This window comes from Muntiacus reevesi, chromosome 17, assembly GCF_963930625.1.
Source record: "Muntiacus reevesi chromosome 17, mMunRee1.1, whole genome shotgun sequence".
Taxonomy (NCBI): domain Eukaryota; kingdom Metazoa; phylum Chordata; class Mammalia; order Artiodactyla; family Cervidae; genus Muntiacus; species Muntiacus reevesi.
The window spans coordinates 29697097-29722803 of NC_089265.1; the positions used below are offsets into that span (position 1 = coordinate 29697097).

At 37.8% G+C, this 25707-nt stretch overlaps 1 protein-coding gene across 1 annotated transcript in view; it reads right to left on the minus strand.

Annotated features, from left to right (window-relative positions):
- LURAP1L (leucine rich adaptor protein 1 like) overlaps positions 1-25387 on the minus strand; it is a 46923-nt gene extending 21536 nt beyond the window's left edge. The window contains exon 1 of the mRNA XM_065908049.1: positions 24412-25387. Within this exon, the coding sequence (XP_065764121.1) occupies positions 24412-24717 (306 nt within the window). The 5' untranslated portion in view covers positions 24718-25387. The remainder of the gene's footprint in view (positions 1-24411) is intronic.
- Between the last annotated feature and the right edge of the window lie 320 nt (positions 25388-25707).

Below are 25707 nucleotides of genomic sequence, written 5' to 3' on the forward strand. Positions count from 1 at the left end.
AATAGCAATGTGATTATCATAATTAAGAAATCATATTCTTAGCTTATGAAACTCACTGGGGAAATTTTTCGTACCAATGGTAAGAATCTGATCCTTATCTCTATGTATTAATAAAAGACCTAAATAGATTCAGTTGCTTTTACACCTTAATTTTATGATTAGTCCAAATTAAGAGGTATCAGTTTCTCTTTGAGCTTCTCAAGAGACACTGCCGTTCAGAAATAATTTCTTTTTCAATGTGAAAATTACAAAGGTACCAGACATTCAAATGATCTTAACAGATTCTTGCTCTCACATTGGCAATACCATTTTACAGAAAGACTTGACCTCTTTCCTCTAAATAAACTATGAGAAATAGACATTTTTGCTTTATTTTATCTTTTCCTTTTGGACTTAGTATATTTGGGCATTTCTTTTCTTCATGCAGTTCCAGTCTCAAACAGGTAGGAAAATGGTATCCCAGGCAGTTTGGTATCCTGGAAAGAACTAGGGTTTGGATCTTGAAAGTTCAGGTATAAAATCCAGTTATTCCATTAATTAGCTCTTAGGTTTTGTCAGTGAGACATGCTATTTAATATTTTTTCTGAACCAAAATTTTAATCCATAAAGTGGTATATGTTACCCACTAGATTACTGTATTAGTATGGTTGGAAGAACTGCATGAAATAATATATGAAATAATATATACACATAACATAAAGCCTGGCCCAATGGTGCTCAACAAAGTGTAATTAACTCCTGAAGTTTGCTGCAGTAAATGCCTACTTGAAAAAAGAAAAAAAAGTCTCAAATCAACAACCTGATGTTATATACCTCAAGGAACTATAGAAAGAACAAACAACTGAAAACTAGCAAAATTAAGGAAATTAAAAAAAAAAAATAGAACAGAAATAAATAGAATAGCAAAATGATAAAAAAAAGAAATAAATGAAGCTAAGAGTTGTTCTTTTAAAAGATTAAAAAACATGACAAAACCTTAGCTAGACTAAAGAAAAGAGAGAGAAAACTTAAATAAGAAAAATTAGCAATAAAAGAGGAGACATGAAAACTGAAGCCACGGAAACAAAAGATTTTAAGAGACTACTATAAACAATTATACACCAACAAATTGGATACCTAGTTGAAATGGCTACATTTCTAGAAAACCTATCAAAACTGAATCATAAATAAATAAGACAACCTAAACAGACCTATTCATGACAGGCTACCTCTAAGAAAAAGACACCTTGGTATGTTGAATATTTCAAGCTGAAGGAAACTGAGAAGATAGCAGAAGCAGGAAGGTCACTCTGACCACCTTCCCACATTCTTCTCCTGATACACATGCTGAAACTCTCAGGTAAGAAGTACCTTCCCTTTCTTCAGAGGAAAGATACATCCTTATATTTAAAGACCAAGGGTATGCTAAAAAGAATCTGAACAAATCAGTTCAGTTCAGTTGCTCAGTCATGTCCGACTCTTTGTGACCCCATGAATCGCAGCATGCCAGGCCTCCCTATCCATCACAAGCTCCCGGAGTTGACTCAAACTCATGCCCATCGAGTCGGTGATGCCATCCAGCCATCTCATCCTTTGTCATCCCCTTCTCCTCCTGCCCCCAATCCCTCCCAGCATCAGGGTCTTTTCCAATGAGTCAGCTATTCGCATGAGGTGGCCAAAGTATTGGAGTTTCAGCTTCAGCATCAGCCCTTCCAAGGAACACCCAGGACTGATCTCCTTCAGGATGGACTGGTTGGATCTCCTTGCAGTCCAAGGGACTCTCAAGAGTCTTCTCCAACACCACAGTTCAAAAGCATCAATTTTTCGGCACTCAGCTTTCTTCACAGTCCAATTCTCACATCCATACATGACCACTGGAAAAACCATAGCCTTAACCAGATGGACTTTGTTGGCAAAGTAATGTCTCTGCTTTTTAATATGCTATCTAGGTTGGTCATAACTTTCCTTCCAAGGAGTAAGCGTCTTTTAATTTCATGGCTGCAGTCACCGTCTGCAGTGATTTTGGAGCCCCAAAAAATAAAGCCTGACACTGTTTCCGCTGTCTCCCCATCTATTTCCCATGAGGTGATGGGACCAGATGCCATGATCTTAGTTTTCTGAATGTTAAGCTTTAAGCCAACTTTTTCACTCTCCTCTTTCACTTTCATCAAGAGGCTTTTTAGTTCCTCTTCACTTTCTGCCATAAGGGTGGTGTCATCTGTATATCTGAGGTTATTGATATTTCTCCTGGCAATCTTGATTCCTACTTGTGCTTCTTCCAGCCCAGTGTTTCTCATGATGTACTCTGCATATAAGTTAAATAAGCAGGGTGACAATATACAGCCTTGACGTACTAATTTTCCTATTTGGAGCCAGCCTGTTGTTCCATGTCCAGTTCTAACTGTTGCTTCCTGACCTGCATACAGGTTTCTCAAGAGGCATGTCAGCTGGTCTGGTATTCCCATCTCTTTCAGAATTTTCCACAGTTTATTGTGATCCACACAGTCAAAGGCTTTGGCATAGTCAATAAAGCAGAAATAGATGTTTTTCTGGAGCTCTCTTGCTTTTTTTTCCAGCAGATATTGGCAGTTTGATCTCTGGTTCCTCTGCCTTTTCTAGAACCAGCTTGAACATCTGGAAGTTCTCAGTTCACATATTGCTGAAGCCTGGCTTGGTGAATTTTGAGCATACTTTATAGCATGTGAGATGAGTGCAATTGTGCAGTAGTTTGAGCATTCTTTGGGATTACCTTTCTTAGAGATTGGGATGAAAACTGACCTTTTTCAGTCCTGTGGCCACTGCTGCGTTTTCCAAATTTGCTGGCATATAGGCCTTGTTAAATTTCCTCCAGTTCACTATACTGAGCTCATACTCTTCAGCTTATGCTATCTCTCCATGAGTGTCCACTTTTCAGCAAACCTAACATAAAATATTCAGTTTTAATCTTTTCTTCAGATGTTTGTTTCCTTATGCAGACTCCTATGTTATATAAACTTTATATTAAATAAATTTTCATGCTTTCCTCCTGTTAATTTGTCTTTGTCAGTTTAATTTTCAGACCCAGTTAGGGCACCTAAGAGGGTCAGGAAATTTTTTTCTCTCTTATAAATTACTAAGAAAGTTGGATTATGAGTCAAAAACCTTACAAAGAAAAGACCAGAACCAGACAGCTTCACTGGAGAATTCTACCAAACATTTAAAGAATTAAGTACAATCCTTCTCAAACTCTTCCAAAAAACTTGTTAAGGAGGAAGTACTTCCTTAGTCATTTTATGTGGCAGCATTACCCTGATACCAAAATCAAAGACACTATATAAAATGTAAAATATAGCCCTAAAAGCCCTGATTAACACTGATGCAAAAATCTGCAACAAAATGCTAGCAAATAGAATTAAAATATAAATTAAAAGGGCCTATGACCAAGTAGGATTTATTCCTGGAATGCAAAGATGATTAAACATAGGAAAATCAATTAAATATGCCACAGTAGCAGACTGAAGGACAAAAGCCACATGATCATCTCAATTGATGCAGAAAAAGCATTTGACAAATCTGACATCCTGAATTGTATCTAAAAAGGGTTGAAATGCAAGGTAATTTAGCAGGTCAATGAAACTGACTTAATTTGTTTCCAATAAAAACCTGGTTGTTCCCTTGCTCAAAAAGATTATACTGTGGTTTCAGGATAGAAAATTTGCATGATACACATGAGTTAAGTCATTTTTATTTTCATTTTTAAAGTCATTGCTATTTCAATCAAAATATCTAATATCATTGATACCTATTATACTTCAGAATTACATGTACACAATGAAAATTAGATGAACTGATGAACGCATGCATGATTAATTCCATGCAACCAAAAAGTATATACCTTGAAGACAGGAATAAGAATCTCAGATTGCTAGTGGTAAAAGAAACCACAGTTAATAATTAAATCAGGCTACCATATTCTGTGAGACCTGTATGTCTACATAAGATTGATGACTTGCCCCACACTGTATCACCACTTACTGGCAGAAATAGTACCAACACCTCTATCTTCTAGTTTCAATTCATTGATATTTCCACAACACTAAAAAGTTGAGATATGTTAAATTATGGTCTGGTCTGTAGCATTAGCCCTTAATAGGCCATCCACACCTTTTGATGATAGTTTAGGATTGGATAAAAATGAATCTTTTTTTTTTTTTTAAAGAAATCTACTACTTGGATTAAACAGGCACTGATTTGAATAAGGATTCATGAACTATTTGATCTTATTATATTTGATGTTATATTTCTTTGATCTAAATTTAACATGTGTTTTAGAATCAAGAATCCTCTCTCACATTTTGCTGTGAAAAAGTGGAGCCATGGAAGTATTATAATTACCTAAAACTTTCACACCTATTTAAAAAGGTAACTGAGAATAAAAATATATTGTTGATTTCTACTATCCTTGCATATTCTGTTCCACCTGAAAAATCACTGAGGCCAGTTTAAATGGTTTGCAAATAACTGTTCTCTTACAGTAGAAAAATTAGCATAAATTCAATGTTAATTTATCACTTCTAGCTTTGAAAGATCACAAATGAGGGTGATAAAAACAGATGCCTGGCATATGGCAACAGATGGGTCACCACATTTAAAAAGAGCTACTGGGAACGGGATGGTTCACTTTACTTAATTCTTATCACATAAGGTGAAAGGGATGGGAAAGAAAACAGTCAAGGCAATGCAGGCTTAAGTGGGTCCAATTTTCCTATAGTTTTAAGATGTGTTTTTAAAATACAGGACTTATAGTTTGCCCCTATGTTTTACATCATAGTATTGTCCATAACCATGTAGAAAAATCAATAATAGAAAGAGTCACACAAATATGGATAGAAACCTACAATACCTATTGGCAAAAAATAAGGCTGCTGGTGGCAAGAATTATTGGAGCAGATGGCACATGATGAATTCATCAGGACATGTCTAGACACCCAGATTCATAATAATATGAAGTGTTACTATTTTTACTCAGATGATGCCTGATCCTAATATTACACTGAAAATTTCATCTATGAAGCATTTACAGTTTTAAAATTTATATGCCCTTTTTTATAAATTTGAAATAAGAATGATGCCTATGATAAAACTTACTTAATACCCATAAACCACTACAGAGATACCCTAAGATGCGATGTTTGCCTAATGCACTAGCCTCTAAACTACTGTTCGTTTTTAAGAAATAGTCAATGATCTATTTGAATTTGGTTCTATAAATATAACTATAAACTCAATTGATAAAAAAGAAACAAAATATTTGCATCCACACGTGTTATATTGGCTTCCCTGGTAGCTCGGACAGTAGTCTGCCAGCAATGCGGATGACCCAGGTTTGATCCCTGGGTTGGAAGATCCACTGGAGAAGGAAATGGCAACCCATTCCAGTATTCTTGCCTGGGAAATTTCATGGATGGAGGAGCCTGGTAGGCTACAGTCCATGGAGTTGCAAAGAGTTGGACATGACTGAGCGACCTCACTTGCACTTTTCATGTTATACTACATAATAGCTGGATTTTATATAAGTGTGTGCCACATAATTAGCAAAGATGATGCCAAATCATTTCTTTTCCTTTGGGTGTGAATCTTCTTAATAAAGCTCTTTATTAATATCTATCAATATCTATTAAAGAAAATACATAATTCCAACTGAGAAAAAAGTCCTTGAAGAATTTTCTGAAGTTAAAAGTCCAAAGCTTATCCTATTATTGTTGTTGTCATTGTTTAGTTGCTAAGTCTATCTGACTCTTTTGCAACCCCATGGACTGTGTGTAGTCTGCCAAGCTCCTCTCTCCATGTGATTTCCCAAGCAAGAACATGGGACTGGGTTGCCATTTCCTTCTCAAGGGGATCTTCCTGACCCAGGGATAGAACCTGAGTCTCCTGCATTGACAAGTGGATTCTTTACCACTGACCCATCAGGAAAGTCCCATTCTACACTGTTGTTGTTGAGTCGCTCAGTCGTGTCTAACTCTTTGTGACCCCATGAACCACAGCACGCCAGGCTTCCCAATCAGGGAAGCCCCATCCCATATTGTGCTGGTGGTGGCTTAATCACCAAGTCATGTTGATTCTTGAGACCCCATGAACTATAGCCTGCCAGGCTCCTCTGTCCATGTGATTCTCCAGGCAATAATACTGGAGTTGGTTGCCATTTCCTTCTCCAGGGGATCTTCCTGACCCAGGGGTTGAACCTGGGTCTCCTGCATTGCAGGTAGATTCTTGACCGACTGAGCTATGAGGGAAGACCCTAGCCCTTATTTTAATACAGAATAAAAGCAAAACTACTATAATAACAGCTCAAACTTACATTCAAATATCACTAGAGTTTATAGTTATTGTCTAGAAGCTAAAATTTTGTTGGATGCAATTTAAAACATAACCAATGTTGTGCCTAGGTTCCTCCAAAACTAGGGAATTTTATTTTCTTTTCCCATTGTCTATCTTCTGATTCAGAGATGTACTTCTTGCAGTCAGCTAAAACTTGACATTGGTCCCACCTAACAGTCTGTATATGTGGCTTCTCTAAACTTATCAGAGTGATTCCTATTACAATTCTTCAGTAACAGCATCTTTCTAGGCTGGTTATACAATGTCAGAATTCACTGCTCAGATAAACAGCAGCTGGAGCTTATGTGTTGAATTCTGGGAAATAAGCATAGGTACCATTAGTAAAGCCCTGTGACTGATGTCAGAAATAGGAGGAATCCTGGTAGCAATGCTTTTTAAAGGTAGTGGAGGTTTTATTTTGACAAAGTATTCACAGTTTTAATTTTTGTCATATTGTTTATGTAATCCCACTTAGAAAATTGTAGTGTTTTAATAAGTTTAATATGTGTTAATAAGTTCAGAATAACTTCCAAAGTGACAACAAAGAACTCCAACAATAATCATATTGCATACAAAATAAGGGCTAGTTTTTGGTAAGGCACTAGTTCATGATGTGTGTATGTGTGTATTTCACCTAATTTTCACAAAAACTTTGATGGATATCATCATCTTCAAATTGCAACTCAAAGAGATCTGTAACTTGCCAGTTTCACACAATTGGAAACTGATGGAGCTGGGATTCAGACTGAGATCTATAATGTATGGTCACCCAGGTGCTTACCTACTCTTTACCCCTCTGCAAGAGATCAGAAAACAGTATTTATGCACCCTTTAAAGAAAAACAAAGTACTTAAATATTCAGTCTGACAAAAGAAAAAGGAATGAAGAGTTGGAAAATCATGTTGCAAGAGGAATGACAATTATTCTGCCTGCCTAGGAAATTATTAAGGAAATATTACATCAATATTACAACAAAAATGTAAGAAACAAGTTAACTATCCAGTATTAGGGAAATGCACACAAAACTGTATTTTTCAGGCAATACAAATTAAGTTTAGAAAAATCATATAGGAAAAGGCTTATGATACAATGTCCAGCAAAAAAAAGAGCTCCAAAAAATAAAATATAAGGTGTAACTTCAACAATGCAAAGGAAAAATTATAGGAGAAAAATACTTTAAGACAAAAATGTTACACCAGTGGCCTCAGAGTAATGTAATCATTTTTTGGTCCCTCCATCTTTTCTTTGTATTTTATGTACAAAGAATGTATGTATCAGGAATGTATATTACATTTTAATCAGAAAATTACTTTAATTTCAAAATAAAATAATAAATATAATAATAAATCAAACAGTCATAAACAGAATTATATAATTAGTTCATAGATGTCATTTGGATAATTAAAACATAATTTTTTTCTTAGAAAATATCAGCATATAATAAAGGCAACTTAAATTTATTGAGGGTGTATATTGTAATCATATAATCTGTAATTATGAAATTATACCTAGTAGGAAGAAAACAAAAGTTTTTGACATATTTATATTTTGAATAAGTAGAATCTTTTCTCTTTCCCTGTTCCAAAAATATTTTTGTCATTTTTTTATTCTTCTGCATACTTTCATTGCTCAGTAATAAACAGCATGCTTTCTTATTTATGAGTATTTCAAAAGGACAGCATACTTTAAGGATCCTGTAATATAAAACACATGGAAACCATTTACTTCTCAGGAATAGAACTTAAGAGAAAAATAATATTTTAAAAAGTATAACACAGCTTTTGTTACATGGTCTTTAGTGAAAAAAGTGAAAGTGTTAGTAGCTTGGCTGTGTCCAACTCTTTGTGACCCCATGGACTATATATAGTCCACAAGGCTCCTCTGCCCATGAAATTCTCTAGGCAAGAATACTGGAGTGGGTAGACACTATTGGTCCTTATTGCCAGCCAAATCCTATTCAAACTTCTTAGATTAGTGTTTTTTATTCATTTAGGTAATTTTACCTTTCCAAAATTCTTTGACTCCAGCATAATCTTCCCATCCACCTCAATCATTCTCATTACAGTTGAACAGGCAGTCAGTGCTTTATACTATCCTAAATTTGCTCAAGCTATTATTTCTACTGACAGTTACTCTCCTAATTACTTTCTAGACAGCTTTATTCATTTATTCCTCCAATACTGAGCTCTTATACTCTGCTGAATTCTAGAAATGAAATAACTGAATGAGATTCTGGCTTTGAGAGAACTTATAGTCTTATGAGGGATATAAAAAAGCACAACAAAATACAGTATTATCCATGATATGACTTGAAGGATAAAAAATCAGAGTTAACAGGATGTGGGAAGGATAAGGATGGGAGAGGAAAAAGGATTCAGACAATAGGAATGGCATGTACAAATGTCAAGACAAGAGTATACACAGAGCATGTTGAAGAACTTGAGGTGGGGTGATATATTAAGATGTAAAAGATACATGTGTATGCACAATATTAAATAGTTAGATATAATGTTTCCAATAAAAATTACATTTTATTATGGATCAGAACCTTTTGGCATTAGACCAGAATTTTCAATAAAGTGGAGGTTAAATATTGTTATTGTTTTAGTAACAATCTCATGCCTTATCTGATTAACTTGCAAGTTACCTGAAATTCTTGTCTTAAATTTGTTTGTATTTTTCCTGGCATTTATATGGGAGTGGGATAAAGATGATGTTTAGAATGTGTTTTATTTACTTGATCTCTATTCTAGAAAACATTTCTAGAAGCAGAGATGGGGAATAGTGTCCAGGGTGGACATTTACATAGTTAAATAATTTGCAATTGAGAGTTTTTAAGGGCCAAAAAAGAGTGAGGATTTGGAAAGATGTATATTTACTATAGATAGTGAACAATTAAAATTTTTGGCTGGGGAAAAGTTAATTTCATGTATAAGGTCAAGAGAGAGAAAATAGATTCACACACTTGAAAATGAGTCTAACAAGAATCAACTTGACATTCTTAGTATATACTTATTTTATTTGTTCTCAGAGGAGTTAGTGTCCTTGAGTAGCACAGAATTCTGCTTACAAAAAGGCACTGGGTTTCATGTAGATAAAATTTTCAAGTTATTTGATCCTATTGACAAAAAACCAACTCAAAGATGTAAAAAAAACTAAAAAGGAACAGTGTATCTCTCCTTAAGGAATACTGGGTGAAATCCAAACAGAATCAGTCTGTCTTAAGACTGAAAGCAAACAAACATAACACAACACTTAGTATTAAGAAATTTCTGAGCATTCCCATAATGATATCTGGACTTTGGGAATTAACATATAAATGGAAACGCATCTCTTCTTATTTATGTTGTCCATTCCACAGCATCCGGAACAACCAGTTTGGAAAGTGGGAAGTCTGGCCTGTCTCAGTCTACTGTAAATCACTCTGTCTCTGCATCTCCATTTCCGACTCGGCAATGTGAGAGTTTGATAGCGCTCCTAGGAAACTTAATTAGTGGTTCATGGTTTAAGTAAAAGTGTTACAGACTCTTAACAGTAATTATTTTAACCCACTTGCTTGTTAATGTCAATAAGGTAAGATAGTTGTGCTGTGATTATTTAAAAGTATCCAACACAGAAAGTAGTATCCTTTTGTGAGTTTAGCCTTGTTTTTTAATTTATTGACTGCTAATGACAATATTCTGAACTCATTTTGTTTATTAATTAAATCAAAATGCTTGAGCAATTCCATTTTGTGCTGGCACCACCCTTCAAAGCTTGTTGATTTTCCTTGTCTATTGCCAAGTAAAGTTATGGCTCACCAAAATGATTGCTTTGTACTGTGACTGGAAGGAATACTGTTTACAGAAATTCTTTCACTGTCTTCTTAAATTCCCTTTAAAGCTATAGTATATGTTAATATTGGAGAAGGAAATGGCACCCTACTCCAGTATTCTTGCCTGGAAAATCCCATGAACAGAGGAGCTTGACATGCTACAGTCCATGTGATCACAAAAGAGATAGATGCAACCTAACGACTAAACAACAATACTACATTAATATAATACATGACAACCATTAAGATCTCTTGATCTTAAAAATTCCTCTAAAATTCCAAATATCTCATCATGCCGGCAAATGCAGGAGACCAGGGTTTGATCCCTGGGTCAGGGACATCCCCTGGAGAAAGGAGGGCTACTCACTCCAGCATTCTTGCCTGGAGAATTCTATGGACAGAAGAGTCTGGTGGGCTATAGTCCTTGGGGTCGCAAAAAGTCGAACATGCCTGAGTGACTAACACTCACTTTTTTATCATCTATGAATCCAGATGACATTTCAACTGCAACAGAATAGAAGTAGTCAATTGCTTCACTGAATAAGTTTCCCATCTTCTGTGAAATTGGTGTTTTTTAATCCCACTTATAAATGTAAGTCATAACTTGGTTGGAATGGAGGGCCATTAAAAATTACTGCCAGTGAGCATCTGAACCAGTTCAAAAAATGCTTACCAGGACCCACAGGATATTCATCAGACTCCACTCTGAAGTACAGATCAAGGCAAAGGACAATACTATGCTGATAAAAATCAACTCAAATAATAACCCAAAGAAATTATACCAATACAAACATCTAAGAAAATAGTTTCATGATGCATTAAGCATACTGATATGGAAAATTCAAATTTCATTTCCCTGTGGTACCAGATTATCTTGAAGTAGGACACATGATGGTAGACATGGCAGTTTAATTTCTGTATAATTTCATAGACTACTGAAGGATGGTGGTTAGAGGGAGGGGAACTGGGCAGAGTGGAGGAAATTTCAAAATCCATTTCTAAGTCCCTGTGTAAGCTTGGGCCCCATGAAAACCTGTGGGTTCATCATCATAGGTCCAGTGTCTACCAAAATAATCCTTGTCATATTCTAGTTCATTTTTTCCCACTGACGAAAATACACATAGAAAGAAAACTATAAATCTCAACTCCTCGTTATCCCGACTTTCTTCTCACATATTTATTCTGGCTTTTCCAAACTAACTTTTAAAAACTTCCAAATAAGGAATAATTGGAACAAGTATTACTTTATAAAGGAAACAGACATTTTAAAACTGAAGTAGTAAGCTCAAAATTAACAAGCAGAATATAAAAGTTAAAATTCTCTTTCATCAAGCTTGTCAGAGCCATAGTTCCTGGCAAACTCTGAACACAGCCAGATTAAAGGAAAAACAAGTGGGTATTTTTCAAGACTTAATTCAATATATGGATTTTACTATTAAATATAATCCCCAAAAGGAGTTTGTCTGAATTTTAAATGCTAAATTTAATGTAACACGATGGTGGTCATAGCAAAGCTTGATTTATTACTTCTTTAGCCAAGTGAATATAATATCAGGCAGAAGGCTGTATTATTAGTCATATTTACAAGGCAGATACTATATTCTAACAAATGAATTCTATAAACATTGTAAAACAACATATGCTGCAAATGTTACATTCATTGTCTGATTGTTGTAACCTCATAACCCCATGATTGAGAAAAGAAGATAGCATATGTGAAAATGCTTTGTAAACTATGGTGTACAGTGCAAAATAACAATTCATAGGGGAAATATTTTCTTAGACAAAAAAAATGCTAAAAGGTTATTTCCTTTGCCCACGTGGTCTTCTCTGCTCTTCCTCATTTAACAAAACTAGCTTTCAGCATCCTTGCCCCTACACAGCTTAAACATCAGTTGTAGAAAGTGTCTAACACTCAAAATGTATTTACTGAATACCACCTAGGGTCCAAAATCTTCCAGTTACCCTTTCATTTTTTCACATGGAGCCCAAACTCTGAAAAGATTATTTTGTAAGAACACAGTTTCTGGCATTAAGTCAATAAGAAGGTAGGAAATTGAGAGCATGTTCTTCCAATTGCCCCAAATACGCTTCAGGTAGACACACTTGTATAATTTAACTCAGTACTGGCCTGAGGTATGCTCTGACTGATGTAAGGTGGCCATCTGTTGTGCTCTGTTGAAAAATATTCTAAATTCAGCAGGAAAAAGTGATGTAAGTCATTAATTATGAATATACTATATATAGGAGGGAGGAAGGACAATATTTATAACTTCTTGTGCTGAAACGTTCACTGAAGTATCTAGAGGGAAACTTTTAAGTTGAAGAATGTTTAAGGAAAAGTGTGTTTTTGTATGGGTATGTGGATATGTGCGTAGGAGGGAGAGAAAGAGGAAGGGGAGAGGGAAAGAATGAAAAGGTAAAGGTAACATATGGGAGAGCCTGGGAGGGTGGTATAGCATGCTTTCAGTACTGTTTTTGTAGCTTTTATGTAAAATCCAAAATTATTTTAAAATACAGTTTAAAAAAAATTCCCCACATATTTGTAAATTTTTCCTGTTAGTAATATAAACAAAAAGTAGGAAGATTAAAAGCAGCAAAAAACTATGCAGTGTAGCTTCTTGGAAGGGGATAAAACCAATGCTTTTTGGAAAGTGAGTAGTATTTAAAAGTTCACATAGGGACAAAAAAAAATCCTGAAGGAAACCCATGCAGTTGCTAGTTGAGTAGTGATACTAACATATCTGATAGCCATTTTTCATCTTTGAAATCTAGTTACAAATTAAAAACAGAAAACTTGGTTCATTCTTTGAAACAGCCTCCAGTTCTAGAATCTTATAATAAATACTGAAGAAACCTGACTTTTCTCATTCTGTCAATCTAATTGACCCATCTGGACATTGCTGATGATGCTCCCCGTGAGTTTGCAGGCTGCCTTAAACACCTCAGACACAGTGTTCCCAAGTCTGTATTGAGGATGTGCCAAGGAGACTCAGAGAAGAATGCCCAAGGAAGCAATGCTCTCTGAGTACCAAGGTAGGCTGCAAAACAAATTATCATTTTCAACCAAAACCACATAAACTGTGTTATATATCAATATGTATTGTACATATTATAAATGATGTCTCTCTTTCTTATAGTTCCTTTTTTTTAAACTCTGGGACTTCAGAACTTCATTCCAGAATAGGAAAAGAAGATGGCAGAAACTAAAATGTGCATTTCTTTGTGCACCTAATGGAGATGAAAACCAATCCTTTCATTCCTATGTGGCCAGTATCCCTGAGAGTAACAGATTCTGAAACTGACCACATGTGAGAATAGAACAGGTCCGGAAACCAAGAAAAATTCTTCTGTATCACTTCACAGAGGAAAAAAGGTTCTTTTCTTTTCCTTCCTCCTTTTCTTCAACCTCCTTCCTCCACCCACTTACTCTCTCTTCTCCCCACCCTCTCTCCTGTTTCTCTCTCTCTCTCTCTTAAGTGTCACAGTAACAGATAATAGGAAGAAAAACATCTGTCTTTCTTAACCAAGAACTTAAGTTCCAGGTGACTGGGCATGGCTGGTGGGAAGCAGTGGAAGGATTGGGGTTCTATGTTCAAGTCCCAAAAGGCAATGTTGTTAATGCCTTCCAAAGCCAAAAATTAGAACCAGGACTAAGATGTACTTTGATTTACACATTAAACAAATGCTGAGTCCCTAAATGATTGCTTGGGCGTTAGGGAAACATAAGCAGTGTTTAATCATAGCTTCTGCCCTCAGGATTATTATAGAGAGGGAGAGAAAGACAGTAGTTTTCTTAACCAAACTGAAATATACAACCAAAATTTGGCCCAAATAGAAAGTGACAAATGAAGTCATGTACATATAGATGGGGAAACAGTGTAAACAGTGTCAGACTTTATTTTTTTGGGCTCCAAAATCACTGCAAATGGTGATTGCAGCCATGAAATTATAAGATGCTTACTCCTTGGAAAGTTATGACCAACTTAGACAGCATATTAAAAAGCAGAGACATTACTTTGTCAACAAAGGTCCATCTAGTCAAGGCTATGGTTTTTCCAGTAGTCATGTAAGGATGTGAGAGTTGGACTATAAAGAAAGCTGAATGCTGAAGAATTGATGCCTTTGAACTGTGGTGTTGGAGAAGACTCTTGAGAGTCCCTTGGACAGCAAGGAGATCCCACCAGTCCATCCTAAAGGAGATCAGTACTGTGTGTTCATTGGAAGGACTGATGTTGAAGCTGAAACTCCAATACTTTGGCCACCTGATGCAAAGAGCTGACTCATTGGAAAAAACCCTGATGCTGGGAAAGATTGAGGGCGGGAGGAGAAGGAGATGACAGAGGATGAGATGGTTGGATGGCATCACTGACTCAACGGACATGAGATTGGGTAAACTTTGGGAGTTGGTGATGGACAGGGAGGCCTGGTGTGCTGTGGTTCATGGGGTCGCAAAGAGTTGGACATGACTGAGTGACTGAACTGAACTGAACATAGGATTTTATCAGACTTTCACCTTATGGAACTCTTTAGCTCCAGAGATTTATAAATATGTCTTAAATAATCATGTGCTTTTTCTGCAGAAAAATTGTGTCAATAAACAATATTTAAAATACCATTAAATCATTAAGTTTTATAATGTGGTTATAAAATCACTGATTTAAGTGATGAAACTGGTGGCCTTCTGGCACTACTGTTTTATCATCACCTTGTAAGATGGTAGGGCTTCCCTGGTGACTCAGAGGTTAAAGTGTCTGCCTCCAATGTGGGAGACCCGGGTTCAATCCCTGGGTTGGGAAGATCCCCTGGAGAAGGAAATGGTAACTCACTCCAGCATTCTTGCCTGAAGAATCCCATGGGCGGAGGAGCCTGGTGGGCTACAGTCCATGGGATCACAGGTTTGGACGCAACTGAACGATTTCACTTTCCTTTCCTTTCCTTTGTAAGATGATAAGAGGCTAGAATATGGTTTCAGATGCTTATCCATGAAATCCCATAAAGGGCTTTGTTTGTCCTTTTCTGCATTCTGCAATGACTGCTTTTCTCACTAAAATCCTATGTAAAATCTATCAGAGCCAATATTTTCTACCCACCTATTTCTGGCAGGAGGCATGGGCTCATAGGAGGAAATTGTGGAATGCTTGGTAAATGTTCTCAAAGAATAGTCGTCCAATCCATTACCTTCCTTGTGGTAGTCTTGTCCATGATTACCATCAGCCACTGCAACTAAGATCCTAAGGAGTCAGTTGATTTGTAATTCACCTTACTCAATAGAAAGGACTTGTCAATGTTGAAATGATCATTTCATACTTGGGCAATAATCATTTCAGATGTTGCTTTTGTGAAAGTATGTTCCAGGTCTGTTTAGCAACCTGGATATAGTTCATGCAGGACAAGAAGATATTTTGTGTGTGTGCATGCTAAGTTGCTTCAGTCATGTCTGACTCTTTGCGACCTCATGGACTGTAGCCCTTCAGGCTCCTCTGTCCATGGGATTTTCCAGGCAAGAATACTGGAGTGGGTTGCCATGCCCTCCTCCAGAGGATCTTCCTGACCCAGGGATTGAACCTGTATCTCTTATGTCTCCTGCCTTGGCAGGCAGTTTCTTTACCACTCGTGCCACCTGGGAAGCCTTTTAATATCTCACTCTTCTGATTTTTTGCTTTGCAGTCTTCCAACTGTCCATAAGACGTGCCTTCAGGGAGAGGGCAAATTGGTCAGTAATATAGTTCCACTTTTATATATCACTTTCACGTAAGAATCAGTTTGAAGGATATTAGTTATTTCTTCAAATAAAGAATCCAGTGTCGTGATTATGTCTGACCTCTGTGAGTAGAACCTGTCTTGTCCTCATGAGCCTTCCAAAGTCTGAACAAATCTAAGATGGTTTTGAGCCATGACCACAGAGGGCACTTTAGTTTCAAGGATGGCCATTCTGGTTCCTCCATATGGCATGAATCATCTTGTGCCATGTTAGCATTCTGACCCAACTTTTAAAAGTTTTGTTGATATTATTATTAAAAAAAAACTCAACACGGAGATTATGTTAAATGGCAAGTGACTGATGAGAAGTACATTCCAGTTTGAAGACTTGGTTACTTTCTTCAAAGGAGTGATGAAGTGGTCTGATTAAGTCAGATTTCTATGGGTGGAATTTGATTCTAAAAGAACTACTGAATATTTGGATAATCATTTATTATTAAAAGCAAACTAATGCCTTTTTCATTTTAATGAGTGACTAGCTGAGATTCATATAAGTGAATTGATTTTATAAGACACAAATTGACTAGATGAATGTTTCTTAAACTCTTATCAGTAATCTGTTTATATTACCTAACACCCTACAGGTCTTACCTCACAAGTGGGTTAGGAGTGAGAATGAAATGGCACAAATCATGAAACCTATTTACAGTTCCAACTGGCACATTGTACTAATCCAATAAATGCCAGGTGGCATAATAAAGTATTATTGTGTAAAATAAGAAAAATGAAATCCACACATGTTAAATTCTATAAGTGTATATATGCCTATATACGCAGGCAAAGACATAGAGAAAGACCCAAGAGGATTCACACCGAATTGCCAACAGTGGTTTCCTTTGGGGTCAGGAGTAAGAGGGAAGATGTGTTGAGGGTAGGTGAAAAGGGACTTTTGTTTTCCTTTATATAATATTTCTGAAAGTTTTATAATAAGAGAGCGTATATTTAAGTTCAAAAGGAAACAATAATATTTTAAAGGGATACCAAAATATCCACTGGTAGTTGTGTGATGAAATTATTGTAAAAATGTCCATTCACAATAAATGCACACTTCATGGTACTGAGATAATAGGACTGTTTGGGAGTAATTTGGATCCAGCAGATACCCAGGGGTTCTTGTTTGAATGAATGGCTGGGAAACCACTTACGGTGACCTAGGCAAATTATTAACCCCTGTGACCATAGTTTCCTTATCTGTAAAATTAACATAATAAATATTGAGCACAGTATTTATCACCTTTTTTAAAAGGAGAGTTACTTGGGTTTTATTTTAAAGACTGAGACTTTTGAAATGTATGTTTGAAAATATAATTTTTCCTTATGAAATTCTATGACTAGTTTACATTGAGCACAGTTTGGATCAAGGTGTTTTGAGCACACATCTGTTAAGTCCTGGCAGGTGTAAGGATTTCTCATTTCTACTACTTTCTAGTGAGTTATCTAGGAGCCAAGCTTAATTTCAGAGAATGTCTCAGGGAACGAAAATGCGACCAGTGGTAAGTTTTTAAAATTCCAAGTCATGGACACAATTGAGCTCCAGTATTGAACTCTGAGCTTGTCAAGGCAGGGCATTATTCACCAGCAGCTTTTGTAAAAAAGTATTTATGGAGATGTTGGTGATGGTGGCAAAGAGAAAGGGTACAATTGCTAGATACAAGCTGATTTTAAACATGTTCGTCCAAATCTTGGTTGTTCCTAAGACAGATGTCTTTAGTTATTGTTCCCCCCTGCAGGGTTTATGGTAAATGACCACATAGTTTAACTCATTTTGTAAATTCTTAGAAGACAATCACACATGTACATTTAAACCTGAATATCAACAGGGACAACAGGGTTCTCTAAAGGGTGAAATGTAGTAACACAGGTTTAAAGCTCAGATTCTGACCCCAGCCTAGCTTATCCCCACTCTCTCAGTAGTTTTGAGCATTAACAGTAAGCCTCAATGCTTTGTCTATAAAAAAATCTGTAAATAATATATTTAGTTATGATTATATAAGAATGGGATAGTACATACAATTGTTAAACTAACACAGTGCCTTCTACATAGAAAAGTCTCACGTTAAATAACCAAATACTAGTCTCAATTCCTCAGATTTCTTAAACTACCAGAAATTCAGTTCTACAATTCTTTATGCTACTATATTTTGCTTGCACTAAAGCTGGGGAAAGGTTTCACAGGTTTCTTTTTTGCTTTTTATGAAAAGGCGGTCTCTATGGAAGATCTGATGCATGAGAAGTGCTATGACGGTCAGTCTGATAGAAGAGGTACCGGCACTTTCATCAGTCCCATCAAGGGCTCTCTGTGTATGATCAACAGAACAGCCATGTAATTGACAGAACACCTATTACTGTCATCACTCTTACTGCTTTTGGATGTATCAATGATAGCTGATTTTTTTTAATATTGTTTCATTGGATTCTTACAATGCCTTATGAGAGATGCTTTAATCACTATGTTAACAGAAAGCAGAGTCCTAGAGTAGTTATATAACTTGCAGAGGCCACACAGCAGTGAGTGAAAGAACCAAGGTTAGAATGAGGGTTGCTAAGGACTGGACAGGCCCTCCCACCAGGAAAGATGGACTAAAAGTCTCTGCAAGAACAGGGTTCAGGGCCTTTGCATGCTGGTGGGCCCTGTGGTTCGTCTGCACCCTGACTTGCTCTAGCCTTGACTGGGAATCCCAACTTGTCCGATTTCAAAATGTACGAAGGTTCCACCGAACCAGAGGTTCACCACTCGAGTAGTGACTGAACAAGCTTTAAAAGACAATCAAAAAGGAATGTTCTTCAAAGAACTCCACCCCCCCCCAAAAAAAAACAAAAATAACAACTTGTCAGGGATCCCAGAGATTCCAGCCATGAATCACAGTTTCAGAAGTAGTATCTTCAAGAACTAAAGTCTTATGTGAGAAAGTGTTTTAATTATGATTCATTACCATAAAATGGAATGTAAACGGAATGTTTTTATGCTACCAAGGAAGTAAACATAATCTTTTATGAGAAGTTAAAAAATCCTCATAAAGTTTGTGGTCTCTCAAGACTGAAGCAGTATGGTTGTACAACTTGAATGGAAGGTAATTCTTTCCATTCGATGTACATTCCTGGGGACAGGGCAGGGCTCATCAGTTCTTTGATATATTACTTTTTTTTAAGTTATGCATAAATCCTCTGAATTCTATGTGTTTCTAGCAAAGAAAAATTACTATCTTTGTCTACACTGCTGTCAGTTTTAAGTCACTGTGTAAGGAAACACATACCAACATAATTTACTAGATTAAGTATAATAACATTCCATGTGCAAAATTACAGAAGAAGCTACTGTTTAGGAGTCAGATTTTTCATCTCTTTGATGTGTTTATCACTAATATTTAGCCCTTAATTTGCATGGTTATCAGCACTTTTAATTCCTTGTACAAGACACATTTGCCAGGAGAAATCTCCTGAGCTTTATCTTTTAATCTCAGCAGTTATGTCTGATTTCCACTATGGCATGCTGACATATTGGTTTGTAATCTTTCCCTGGCAAAATTATATCCCCGTTTTATCTTTTCAGCTGACTTGTGAACTCATCAAGGAAAATGCCTTCCATGTTATGAATTCTCAAGTATATACCCAAGAGTTTTACATAAAGTTTTGTCCAATTAAAAAAAAAACCACAACTACATGATAAAACAGTAAAAATACTACTGAAACAGTATTATGGAACAAATGATAGAAATCTCCTAGCCTAATTTGAAACACGTCCAAAGCAATTGTGAAATTAATTTAATGAAATTATGATCACTTTTTGAGGAAATATAAAGTAACTTTAGTTTTTATTACAAAATAGACAAACCATTTGTTATGAGAAGGGGCATGGAAAAGATAGATAAGAGAAACTATTGATAAAAACCAAATACAATTCTATCCTTTTCAAAAATTTTCAATTTATGTTCTAGTATCATTATGTGCCTTGTATTTATGTGTGTTTATGTCTAGCCCTGGGTATTATCTAGAAAACTTTATTAAAGCAAGAGTTGAAGAATTAGGTGGGGTATTTGAATGCTTTAATAGTAAGACAAATAACTAACTTGAAATTGTTTATCCCTGACTATTACACAGCTGCAAAAGTAGTTGCAAATATGTAGTTGCTTAAATATGGGATGAGGAAACAATATTTTCAGATTAGTCATTCTTAATGGCACAACATTAACCATTCCAGCATGACACAGAATTGACTAAAATTCCAAAAATCCGGAATGTGGCATAAGTAAGTAGTATATACTTCATTCATCTTACTTTCTTGTTCTGAACAGTAGTTATCTAGGAAAGCAAACTTGAATGGGTCTACTAGATCCCTTCTAACTCCAGACTCTGATTCTTGAGTAATTACCATTATAATCTTATACATTACAAAATTTTTCCATAGTAAATCAACACACATAATGTTCACTCTTAAACTAGAGGTATGGTACAGATGTTATGGAGATAACACTAAAATCCATGGAACATCTTGTTAAAGAAAAGTGCAGTATAAAATTTACTACTAACTGGTAAACACAGATTTTGACAGAGATTATTTACATTTACTAGAAAAATATTTCAGATATTATGTGACATTCTAAAACTTAGTATTTGATAAGCAATATTTAAAGTCTTATTCTTAAGAAACCTTTGCAAGTGGAGTCTGCATAGGTAGTAGAATGAAAAGTCGAAATATAGGACAGGGCCTCCAAAGACTGACTTTTTAAAGTAAGTATTTTGTACTAAATCCCCAATGTCTCAAGGCAGGCCTGGTACATTGTTGGCAATTAATAAATACTTGTTGGTTATTGAATGAACCACTATCTGAAACTACCCGTGACATGACATCATGACTTCTTTCTGTTGGTCCTTTAAGTACTGTAGGGGTTGTGACTTATCACAGATTTATAAAAGTTATTCTGTATTTTGAAGAGAAATTATTGGGATGCAGACTGGAATGGGGGAAAATCATAGTACATGGAGTCAGATGATACACGTTCAAATTGTGATTCTGTTTACTAATTAGCTGTGTGACCCTGGCCTGTTTTCTCAACCACCTCTAAGCCACAATGATCTCATTCCCAAAATGTGAAGATACTTCCTTCTCAGTTATGACCTGAGGCTCAAATAATATGACCGATAGTAAAACACTGTCCATTGAAGAGCAGTGAACAGGTATTACTGGGCCGACTTTGCACAAGACATCAGGCATCTATTTCCAGTTTTGTTATAAATTTCCTATATTTATCCCTGAATTTGCTTATTGTATTGTCAAATTTCCGTATCTCTAAATTGAAAAATATTTTACCCATTGGGAAAATGTGCTCCCTCTCAAAAATCTCCTGATGGTAACTTTGAATTGACCTACTGTATCAAACATATGGGCTTCCCTGGTGGCTCAGCGGTAAAGAATCCACCTGCCAACTCAAGAGTCACGGGTTCCATCTCTGCATCGGGAAGACCCCCTGGAGAAGGAAATGGCAACCCGCGCTAGTATTCTTGCCTAGGAGATCCTATGGACAGAGGAACCTGGTGGGCTACAGTCTATGGGGCCACAGAAGAGTCAGACATGACTTAGCGACTAAAATAAAAACAGCAGCGATCAAATATATGCCTGAAAATTTTCTTTTCCAATATTTTCCTTCCCACACCCTTCCTTCCCATGTGAACATGCACTATTCATGTTGTTAACAAGAGTTTCAAGGTTAAGAAGTTTGGCTACAGAAACAGCTCCTCCCCACTTCAATCTCTTTCATCTTCCTTTCTTTACACCTGAATCTCACAGACCTCTAAGAACTTTGATTGTAATATTTACAGATAAGAGTTAAGGTAATGATTCACAAAACCATAAAAGGAGATGAGAGAGAGACAATGAGAAAACCAGGTGTATGTAAAGAATTTCAAGTGTTGAGATTCTATCTTACAAAAGTCTATGGTGCCTTTGGTCAATGGTTAGCACACACATTTTAATAGGAAAAGGAGGAAGTCTTAATTCCTGCAAGTGTCCAGAGAGTCTTGTACAAGGCTAAGGTGTTTCATAGGAAGAGTTCTGAGGGCAGGACCCAAGCCTGATAATTCCAGATCATCCAGAAGAAAAATCTGTGAACACAAAGTAATGAGCATAAAATGTGGGTCAGGCATAAGTCCAAACAGGCTGACTCAGTGCTCACAGGAGAGGGCAGAAAAGAACATACAACTCACAGAGGCCTCGCCCCAACTTCTCTCCAGGAGGATGCGAGAAGGAGACAGAAAGAACTGTACAACTACATCTGTTCCACATTTATAACAAAACTGCCAAATCTACATAAAAACAGATATGTTGCTTTGCAATTATGCTGAAGCTGGAGGTTTTAGCACCCACAAGAGTTACATAAAATGGGGGGGGGGGGAATTGTCTCATTGGAAGGGGAATATACCTGTTTTTTATTCCTTCCCTCTAAACTCCCATGGCCAGTGGCAGTGTTATCATTTGCTCAGTGGAGACCTTTATTGGAGGACAAAGTTGAGGACAAAAACATCTGCTCTGGCATAAATTCTCCTAGATCCGAAGATAACTATGCTGCGTAGAAAATATAGTCAATTTAATAATCTGCTCCTGCTGTTGTTGCTATTTCTGTCTGTTATCTTTAAATTTATTTATTTATATAACATAGTTATATAGCAAGACCTGGCTTGGGAAAGCAGATTTTTATTAATTCTATGACATTTTCATGGAGAAAAACAAGGCTAGAAAATACCTTTCATTGAAAAATAACAATTTTCTAAAAATCTTACAAAATTATTCAGTACACTTGGCTTGATATACTGTTAATATAAATAATAAATGGTGAGTGCAAGAGATTTGAGAGCCCTAAATGGCAACCCAGTCCAATGTTCTTGCCTGGAGAATCCCAGGGATGGGGAAGCCCAGTGGGCTGCCATCTATGGGGTCGCAGAGTTGGACACGACTGAAGCGACTTAGCAACAGCAGCAGCAAATAGGCTCCTTGAACTTTTATGTTGTATATTTTGAGCACCTGGTTAATTATCAGATATAGTAAATGCACTTACTGAATACTTATTGAGTAATATGTATAACCTGTGGAGTGTGTGTGTATATTTAGTGAAATATAGTAATAGGAATAGAGTAATGATATCTTTGCATTACATATATATACATGCATACATAGAACTATGTATGTATGAATCTCTACATGTTTGCTTTCAACATCTGGTGCATTCCAGTTGGGAAGAAAATGAATACTTGAGGCATAAAAAGTAAAGTTCTTAAGTAGACCAGTTTAAGAGATCTTAAGAGAGGTTTTTGGAGCCCTTGTGTTGATAGTGTGGTAAAAATTCTGAACATAGGACATGATCTCTGAAGAATGGCTTTTTGTGCTAATATGTTTGCCAAGATTACTTTATGCTGTGGAATGTATTCCCTCCCAGTGTTCCAACTGCAAAAAGAGAGGAGCTAGGGGAACACTACCGGTTACTTCTTTTTCATGCAAAGCCCCTATAGATAGGATCACTTATGCAGAAGTGGCTGAGGCTCCGGTTGTTACTTTCCGCCTTTCCAAGCTGGTGGGAAATGCGGTTTTGTTGTGTGGTCATCTTTAAAAGGATTTAGGAAGGAATCATTTCCTCCAACCAGTTCACTGTAAAAATTAACCCGAGGTCCAGAGAGGTTAAGTAATTTGTCCGAGTTCACGGCAAGTAAATAAAGTGTCTCTAAGTACATCCGGAATAACAAGTATTCTGGGACCCTCGCTAGCCCCATTGTCCTATTCTTGGGCTAACGTTTGCAAACAGCACAGAAAACAATTGCAGATTGAGGACTGAGGGGGAAGGGTAGGAAGTGGGTATTAGCAAATCCCTGGGCCTGGGGATCACCTGCTCTTTTGGATTAACCGGGAAACAAGCTATTCATAAGGACTTCGAGGACGACTGAGGCATTGTTTTCAGAACCAGCAGTGGGGAATCAGCTCCACGGTGGCTTGGGGGTTGCACCAAAGGATGGGAGCAGCAGTGGTTAGGAGGAGTGAGCCAGGAACAAGGGCTGCAGGGACCCCGCCGCGCCACCTTTCGGCAAACCAAGAAGTGTTTTTGCAATAAGCGCAACGGACCGACCCACGTTTGGAAACGAAAGTGTGAACGGCAGACAGCAGGCCCCAGATGGGTGCAGTAACTGCAGACCCTCAGGCGGGGTTTATGCCTGGGAGGCTGTGGACCGGCAGCTGAATGGTCAGAGCCGGTAGCAGCGAGTAGGCTTCAGAAAGTACGCAGAGCAGGGAGGGCAGGCTTTCCCGTCTTAGCGAACTGCGACCGAGCAAAGTCGCCGGTAAACAGGCTTCCTGCAGCCACATCCATATGCGCACCCGCTGCGCGCCCCTCTCACCCGCGTTTCCCATGAACCCAGCCCTCGGCTCGCCGCCCCTGTCGCCCTCTCTCCCCTGCCCCACCTCCCGGGTCTTGCTGCCCGGGTTCCCACTCCCACCGCCGGCGCACCGCACTCACCATCTCTTGCCTGAGGAGGTGAAGCTTGGTTTCCAGCCTCTCCAGGGTGCTACTGGAGTGGCTGGGCTGTGGGGAGCCAGAGGTTGGGGAGGACGAAGAGGAGGACGACAAGGAGAGAGGGAAACTGCAGCAGCTGCTGCTGCTGCTGCAACCGCTGCCGCCGCCCCCGCTCCCCCCTCCGGGGTCTCGGTCCCTCTCCGGGGGAACCGGCTCCTCCCCACGGAGCGAGCGCAGTAGGCTCTCGGGCACTTTGCGTCCCAGCTTCAGCTCGATGTCTCTGAGGTCGGGCAGCGGGCCGTCTTCCATGACTTTTCAAGAACGATGAAAATGGTAATCAAATGCTACCGGCGAGAGTCAGCAGCGGCCTCCAAGGCTGCCTGGAGATCGGCACACCCCTCCCGAGCCCGGGCGTCTATCCTCCGCGGTTCAAATGCACTGTCCACTCCATAACCGCCTGCGCGCGGTGTAAGTCCTGAAATCCGCACAGGACGCGGCGGGTCGCAGCCGCAGTTCCCGGGGCGCTGTGACTCGCCCAGCACTTAGAAGATTATAAAGCCGTCTTCATCCTCTTCCTTTTTGGCCACCCCACTGCAAAGTTGAGTTAACTGATATTGCAGAGAGGGGGAAATTCCGAGTGCTAGAGACCAAAAGACAAGAGAGGGAAATGTCTGTTTCAGCTCTATGGGGGAAAAATTCACGTTGTAACACTGTCCATTCACATCCCAGCGCCATTCACCAACTGCCCATCTGGTACCATGCGACACAAAATAATGATGTGGCCACACTCCAAGGTTGTTTCATTTCCCAGCCATATGTCTTCAAGCTTTTGGTACAGCCTGGATTATCAGAAATAATTTCTGGTCCGTGAGAGAGGAGGTCTGTCGTGGGCACAGACACATTAAAAAAAAAAAAAGTTTGCTTAACAGGAGTTTAACGGCTTCCTCAATGCTGCAGAAATTCCCATCTTCCCATTTAGGCTGTTAGATCCAAGTCATTGTGTTCCTGCAAGCCTCGGAAACTTTAAACTCTGCTTGGCAGGTGGACCAAACCGGGGCCAACCCTTGTACCGTAAAGCATAGGCAAGAAGAGCAACAGAAAATTTCCCACCCCTGTTGCTCCCTGTAGTTTCAACGTCCTGTCTTAGTTGAAAGCACTTATACTTTGATTAGACTTTCGGTTCAGTTTTTCAAAATTGCCAGGTAACTACAACTTCTAGAACTGGTAACAAATATTAGAGGCAGAAAAATGTCTTTAATTGTAGTATCATTCCCCGTCCCTCGTCTTATATGGCAAAAA